At 36.6% G+C, this 8,600-nt stretch overlaps 1 protein-coding gene across 1 annotated transcript; it reads left to right on the forward strand.

Annotated features, from left to right (window-relative positions):
- The first annotated feature begins 1,220 nt into the window (after positions 1 to 1,220).
- LOC131671585 (muscle-specific protein 20-like) lies at positions 1,221 to 3,931 on the forward strand. The gene is made up of 4 exons (XM_058948104.1): positions 1,221 to 1,380; positions 1,587 to 1,798; positions 2,870 to 2,990; positions 3,576 to 3,931. Exons 1-4 carry the CDS (start codon positions 1,351 to 1,353, stop codon positions 3,765 to 3,767), a joined length of 555 nt encoding a protein of 184 aa, XP_058804087.1. The 5' UTR covers positions 1,221 to 1,350; the 3' UTR covers positions 3,768 to 3,931.
- The last annotated feature ends 4,669 nt before the right edge of the window (positions 3,932 to 8,600 follow it).

Here is an 8,600-nt window from a genome sequence, read left to right on the forward strand (position 1 = left end):
ATGATTTTCATGATCTTCAATTAAAATATTTTAATTATATTTATGGTAAAATAAAAAAGGTCCACCCGAGTCATTTTTAACATATGCATGTATTATTAGCTTTATAACTAGTCCTCTTTAAGGAAAATATAATACAAAGACGAAATTTTCTATTTATACTTATAGTCACTTATAGGTATGCAATCTAGATATGTGAATTGATATTATATAATATCTAGATATGTGAATTGATATTATATTATATTATATAATATCTAGATATGTGAATTGATATTATATTATAAGATATGAAAATCTAATATTCCATATCTTAGCAGTAAATATCTATTTTAACAAATCGAAAAATCTAAAGATTCTCTTTCTGAATTTCATAAAATTACTTTGAAACCTTTCGACAGTTGGAAGGTTCGCCAAAATGAAATTGTTAAAAAATCTTCCATAAACATGGAGTTCGTATAGAGAGTTTGATAGTGCTGAAATTGCGAAAATGAATTTAAAGAGCTTCATACTTCACTTTTATTAAATTCATAATGTTAGTTCCTTGTTCGTCTTGTTTAGTCGTAATTATAATCGTAAATATATAGAGAAATATAAATAGTTTCAATATTTATTACCATATTTTCTAAACTTAAGTCCGCAAATTTTCATCTCAAACGTGATTCGAAAAATCAATATATTTTTTTATTTTTAAACGCCACAATTGATTGCTATCTATGTGTATGCTTATTGATCTAATATTTATAAATATCAATGGTAGAGAAAAACATGAATTGAATTGATTATTTATATATGTGAATAAATGACCGCAATGAAACACTACAATGACAATAAATCAGTAAAAACAAAAAAAAAGCTGTACTGGAAAAAACTGTTGGATGCGTGAAGAGCCATTAAATGAACCGGATTTTTTAAGCCACTGGTCACGGATTCGAAAATAACTTTGAAGCAAAATATTACAAGTGCGCACCGTGAACCATGAATGACGAGAGCTCGGAAATGCAGGCACTTCTCGCGGGCTCAGTCCAAGCATCTCTCGGAACGATTGCCATATCCGCAGCGGAAAGTTCTTGTGTATGCTCGCGCTCTTCCCCTCTCTCGAAGTTTCGAGCGTTCTCCGAGAGTCAAATCATCGCTTGGACTTTTCGCCAATATTAGAATGCCCACGATCCAAATTTTCCCCCTTCGATACCCAAGGCTAAGATCGCCCGTCTGGCAAGTCGAAAAGCTTCGACCTGTTGCTCGCCATCTCATGCTATAAAGCCAGCCACTCCAATCTCAGCCGCTACATTTTGCCCGTAGCCCTCAGCTCGACTTCTTGTATACTCAAGGACAAACACCCGCTGCTTCGCAATGTCTCTCCAACGCCAAGTCCACGCCAAGGTACGGCTTCGACCTCTTCGTTTCTTGTGGATCGCGGATTGTTGTGACATTTATCCCAGAGTCTTTTGTGTTGTCATTCGAATCAGTGACGATTTTTAGATCTATTTGCACAGTGATAGAAGCTTTGTGATTAAAAATTGCACTTCGCTGATTTTAATTAAGATTTTTATAGTCGATCAAGTGCTAATGAAACGTCTGACTTGCAGATCTTGGCGAAGCGTGACCCACAGCAGGAAGCCGAAGCCAAGGAATGGATCGAATCCGTGCTCGGCAAGAAATTCCCCGCTGGAGTTGCCTTTGAAGACCATCTCAAGGACGGTATTGTTCTTTGCGAGCTGATGAACGCTATCCAACCTGGTTCTATCAACAAGATTAACACTTCCGGTGGAGATTTCAAGATGATGGAGAACATCAACAAGTAAGTCGATGCTTTCTTAATTTCGAAGTAAATGTCTCGCTACGAGAGTCTTTTTCGAATTCAACAATAATTAAGCTCTATTAGTTGTTATGTTTTTTGTTGAGCGTATATGAGACGATACAATAATTAAATATTTTTTATATTGGTAAAAATATTTTCTTTTTTTGTAAAATAATTTTTACTTCTACAACATTAAGAGGTACGGTTAATACAATTGTTCATTGATGATTCAAAGAACAGAAATGTTTCATTCTATTTTTTGTTTAGATATAGTTGTTTATATAAAACGATATTATAGTAATTTTTGTAATTTGACTTCCCACGTATATTGAGCTTAATTAAGATGGAATGCTGAATCTCTTGACAGAGCGACTTTTATAACTTTGTTTAGAATAAGCAAGTCTATAAATAAGATGTGGTCGTCATTCAATTCATTTTTCAAAGAGAATCCATTGATCTTTTTATTTATTTATATATTTTTCAATCTTCGAATAATTATTTTATAGTAAAATTAATTAACTTCCCTAGATTATAGAATTTTACTTTTTAACAATTATTCTGAAATGATCGATAACTTATGCGAAACTTTCAAAATCTTATCAAGTGCAAACGATGGCAAATTGAGGAAAACACGACATTGAGTTTTCAAAGCAAAACTTGGTCTCTTTCAGAGTGAACTTTTCTATTAATAAATTTTGGCTTGTTTTGAAAGCTTAGAAAATAATTGAAATAAGAAAATGTATAAATACAAATTGATGAATTTTGTAATTTGAGCAACTGAAATCAATTCTTCATCGACGAGGAAATTAATCACAAACATGAAGGAATGACATAAAATTCGTCCAATCTGGTAAACTTCGAGGATAGTATAGAAAAAGCAGAAATACGAGTGAGTTTTCCCACGCCAATTTACGTGAATTTACGCCAATAGGGCGCAATTCAGTGTAAAAACGTGTCAAGAAGAGCTAGTAAAAAGTTGATTGAGAGCCTCTGTACACAAATATATATCTAAAGGGGGGACAGAAAGAGAGAGAGACAGCGATGAAAATACATCTTGCTTGTTAAAAACAGATTCCAGCAGGCAGCCAAGAACTACGGTTGCGCCGACGTCGATGTCTTCCAGACCGTCGACTTGTGGGAGAAGAAAGACATTGCGCAAGTCGTCACGACCCTGTTCGCTCTTGGTCGCGAGGTGAGTTGTCGTGCTCAGCTTCTGCTGTTTCGCAAGCATTCCCGATTTCCCCGCGGACGACTTTTATTATGACAGCGCTCCAATTCCGTTTGATCCCATATAGTCTTACTTCTTATTTTCGTCCGTGCCCTTCTTTTCGCTTTTTTTTCTCTCGCTGCGGAGGATTGTGCAACGTCACTTCAGACGCCACAGCGTTCAATTCTTTTTAAATACATTCTGCATCTGCGTAATCGGTTCGAGCGTTTACCTAATTACTACGTAGAGATGCTAGGTCGTGGCGTGCATTGGCAAACGTCAAAACTCGTTCTGTCATTGAAGTTCATTATACTTTCATGCTCTTCATAGTCGATAACATAGATTTACGCGCAGTACGTCAGGGTATACCTTGATTATCATAATAGTGGTCTTTTTCTTATGGAAATTGCTGAGAAACTGAAACGGAAACGCAAACAATAAAATATTAATGAAAATCCATAATCGAGGCACGCATCATTATACCGCTTTGATTATTGCTTTAATCGTTCAAAGCCAACGGAATAAAGCCAACGACATGAACTTAGTGAATTTTGTGATTCTGCTCTACAGACCTACAGACACTCCGAGTACAAGGGACCTCACTTAGGCCCCAAACCCGCCGACGAGTGCAAGCGTGACTTCACAGAAGAGCAACTAAAAGCCGGCCAAACAGTGATTGGTCTTCAGGCTGGTTCCAATAAGGGAGCCACTCAGGCTGGCCAGAACATCGGTGCTTCCCGCAAAATTCTCCTCGGAAAGTAAACACCGTTGACCTGTCTTCGATATTTCCTGCAATATCTCTACGACGCTTCACATTGATAGCCCAAAAACCCATTCGATTTTCGATATCACTATGACTTTTTATTTTTTATGTACATATACCAATTACGCATTATATATAATTAATTATATATAACTCTAAACGATACATTGTCTTGTTTATTACTTGACCTCTGTGCTTTTTTATTTCATCATACATCCGTTTACAACAGTGAAACAAAAGGCAAGCAAGCCTTTATTTCTATCTCGTCCGTCGGATTTTTCAACGATTGAAATAATATTGAAAATGAATAATCGACGCAAAAATAAGAGATCTATTTTGAGATAGCGTGGCACGCGCGCGCGTATTCAGAAGAAGAGTAGAGGACTGTTTGGAATCGATATATTTTAGGCAATGAGTCACGTAGCGGTCGCGCTTCGAAAAATTAGCGAGAGTTGGAAATAGCCGTTCTTGAATTAACTGACGGTCGATCATAAACTTGCAACGTACAACCTTAATTGGGTGATCGCTCGATCCTTAACTTCGAAAGATATTTTTTAGATGCGCGATATTCATTCGGATTGTGATTAACGATAACGAGCATAAATATCAGTTTGTATTCGCGGAAAAACTGTTGGTGGAGAAATCGACGATAATCCGAGAAAATTGGAGAAGCGGAAGGATTTCGATAGACACGATTCGATCTTTCGCATATTCTACGCGAATTCATCGGTATTCTAAAAAGAATTGAGATTTATATGTCAAAAATGAATTTTCAATCTTGACCTAGAAATCAATTAAAGAAATAAAAGAAAAGGATCGTAAGCTCAATCGATCGACCGATCTAGTATTGGAACCACGTGTCAACAAAGCGATTCTCTATTATTTCAAAAATTGGAAACCTTGGCTCCGTCGAATTTCCATTTACTTTGGCACTACATCGCGCGTCTTTTGTATATATATTTTCAAGCGTCAGCTCCAGGATATGAAGCTGGCGTTTGCGATAATTTTAGCGCGCGCAACAACGCGAACGAGAGCCGGCTAAAATAGGTTGCGAAAGAGCGAGATTTTTTTTCCCACTCTCTTCAGTAACCCTAGTGGCTGATTGCATATATAAATACGAGCGACGAGAGAAATTGCGCGCGCGGCTTATTAATTATTGCACTTCTTTCTTCGGGCTTTAAATTAGAAAAGAACTTCAAGTTTCATTGAAATAAAATAAAGCGCTTGAATAAAATCGGTCGTGTTCTATCAACAGCTGAAGACATGTAGTTTTAATAGGTACACTTAAGAGCGAGAAATGAGCACAGAAATGATTTATGTTTTGATATCTCATTAATCAAGCGTTATGCCCAGGAAAATTGACACAAATTCATGAAATAACGAGTCTCTTAATCTCGCGTAATTTATCTCCCTTCCAAGAATAATTATTTTGACGGTCTGTTACTCAATCAGCATGCAACATTTCCGGACAGTATAACTAACGCACCAACAATGTATTACTTTACACGGACGGCCAGTGACAGTGAGCCGGGTTCGATTTTCTCCTCAATCAGCGAGAGTCACTTAAGTGAAACAAGTCGCGCTGCGGTCGGGCGCCGGCTCATTAATTTGGCTGGCGATGTTGCCAAAAGTACGTGAACCCGATGAACGTTTGTTGTGCCTGTGCCAGACGAGGGTGGTCAATTCCTGCTTTATCCGTGCAAACGTGTCACGCTCGGCACCGATCCAAAAAGCGCAACTCAGCAGTTTGCTTGAATAAAAAATACGTGCAAACCGAAAAAAATATTCCAAAAATTCATGCACATATTAATCCAGTATCAAGTTCAAAGCTACATTTTTTACTTCTATTAAGAGATGCAGCTTGGATTATAGATGTTTATTATCCCCTTGTGTCTATCTTTACAAATTTTGTCGTCAGTGTATTTTGAAAACTTAAATAATTTTATTTGGTTAATGTTCTTCAAATGTCTTGATTATCAATATTATTCTCAAATACATATTTCTCGAATTTTGTTAGTCTCATAAATTATATTATTGATAAACAAACCATTTTATTATTTTTACAACAAATTTTATTTTATTTAATATTTCATTGATACATTATACTATTCACTTTCTCTACAAGTAAACAAAACTATAACAATATTTTTTAAAGATTAAACTTTAATTTTAATGGTTAGAATTTTTTGCATTATTTCATAAACGTATTTTACTTAATAATGAATTATTCGTTAAAGCTTTCACTAAGAATAATTTCTTAAGAGTTATCAACTAGGTCGATGAACGCTTTTTTAAGCTTTAAGTATAGTTGTCAATCATTACAACACCCTTCCTTATGTTCAATATGTATTCAGAACAGCTATACCATCTTATAGTAAGATACTTTGCAAGCTTATTGCTGGAGCTTAACGCCAAAGTAAAAATATATAAACACTGAGTGCAATTATACACTCGAAAATGCTCTTGAACTACATAGATTTCAATTTCATATTCACAGAAACGACAAATATACAAAAATAATTACCATGGAAATGATGGCATAATAAAATAGTAATCAATTGCTAGGTTTCAGTTTTTATTTAATTTAAAGGAAAATGCTAGTATAATATTGTCATGTTGTTACGAAGTGTTGATTAAAGCGTCTATCGATTACAAATGATTTTCTTTCGAAAAATCATAATTTTCCTTGAATACATTGGTTGAGTCCAATTTTCTCATGATTGAAACTTTTCAGTGTACCCCACCCGTAGAAATTTTCTGCTAAATAAAGGCTTATGATGCATCTGTTTTGCGCAAGCACAAGAATAACTGTTGACAAAAGCTCCACAAAATAATGAGCGAAATATTATGATGTCTTTAGCTTCGACGTATTTATGGAAGTTTTTACCAGCCGTATGTTCCCCTGATTCTATAACTTTAAAGAAAATACGTGAAAGTCGGAAATTGAGGATTTCAATGAACTTTCTAGAAATTTGCTTCTATTGCATAGCTATAATATTCCACTGTCAAAGAATAATAGGCTGTGGAATCATGTTTTTAAATATACATGATAAAGTAACTTCACAAATTGTGATTCTCGCTTGGAGTCGTCAACGTAGAAAGCCAATAGAGCTTTTATCGAGCGTTCGCATACTCGTGAGCTTTTGATACCGAACACCACTAAAGTCGAAAACTTCTATCGGCAATGCTAAAACCTACATCATCTAGGGTAGAAAGACTATTTATCTATTGGAAGCAAACTAGACAGCCACATTCACGTTAATAATCTTCGTTCAAGACAATGAATTGTTGAAACAGTTCTCAATAGAGCCCTATAAATTATATGAATTTTAAGCCCGCACATATTTATGAGTCCCGAAAACAGAATCTAAAGAATTTGAAGACATAGATTAATTGCGAAGCCTTTCCCAATAGTTACCACGATATATAGCATCATTCCAGCGGGAAATTTAGTGATCAAACAATCAGCTTGATCCGTGGCGCCAAAGTTTGCACCTGATTTGCACTGGAGGCTGCCGCTGTGAGACCACGAGCAGTCAATGCCGAAATATAAATGGACATATATTCCGCGTGTATAGCCTCGTAGCTTCTCTCGTCGAAAGCTAACCCAGTGAAAAAAAGTCAGTTTGGTCCATATTGAATTGCGCGCGTGCGAACAGCTCGCCTCGCGGGAATATCGGATTACAGCGTTTGGCGAAGCCACGCACTTGAAACGTTCGCGCTCTCCTCGGCAGCGGGGCAGCGCAGCCGCTATAGCAGCGATATCCTCGCGCTCGCTGTGCTGCGGACGCTTTCCGCGCGCTGACTCACCAGATAGCAGCGCCGGTACAGTTGCCAGCGCGTGTATTACCGCTGCCAGCCACCGACGCTGCCACCGCTGTTGATTTATTTCGATGTTTATGCCGTTTAGGCGCTCGCAGAGCAAGACTCGCCGCGAGTGCGGTTATCGCTGTGCACTTTTCACAGGCTCCGGCGAGGAAGCGCGCGAGGACGAGATCTGCAAGAAAGCAGCGAGAGCTTTTGGAAAGAAACTTGTCGAGAGACAGCGAAACTGTTGATTCTTAAGCTTTTCTTTTTCGGCGAACCGAGAAAGATGCTGTTTTTGCGATGCTTCTTGCAGGCTTTTTCTCGTATCAGCGGTAATCAATAGTATTCAATTTTGCAATAAGAAAAATCTTTATTGCCAGCCAACGATATTCAATTTCATGTCTCAATTTTTATACATCTGTGACTGTTTTCAGTAAAAAGCATAAAATTTGTGAATTCCAAAAGTGTAGAAGCGATCCAACCTTTTCATTATCTAACAATCGCGATGACTTTCGATCGGATGTAAAATCGTTCTAGATTTTTTAGCTAAATCTTTTGAAATACAACGACATCCAGATGACCAATTTAATTATACGTTCAATCAATAGTCGAAATACGACGGTAGTTAACCATATCGAATAATGAAGCCAACCAACGACCAGAGTAATTGCGTATTTTACTAATCACGGTAATATGCAGCTCAACTGTACTCAAAATATTCTTCATCAAAACGTACACAAGACTGCTTATATTAGCTCCAACGTGAAAATATTTTATAAAACACTTATAAAACTTTAATAAAAGTTTTACAAGATGTTTAAGAAAACACTGTTTTCAAATCTAATAATACATTTTAGATATAGTAACCTTCTTCAAAATTTTAGTGCATAAAAACTTCTACGAGTGACAAGAAATCTGATCGTTAATACAGCCTGCAAAAAATTACCCACGCTCTATCGTTTATAAAACAAAATGACGATAGTGGAGTTCACGGACACTTTATTGCTCTGTACTTACGAAAAGTG

The sequence above is a fragment of the Phymastichus coffea genome, unplaced genomic scaffold (assembly GCF_024137745.1).
Source record: "Phymastichus coffea isolate CEN01 unplaced genomic scaffold, Cenicafe_Pcof_1.1 PCOF00129, whole genome shotgun sequence".
Lineage (NCBI taxonomy): Eukaryota > Metazoa > Arthropoda > Insecta > Hymenoptera > Eulophidae > Phymastichus > Phymastichus coffea.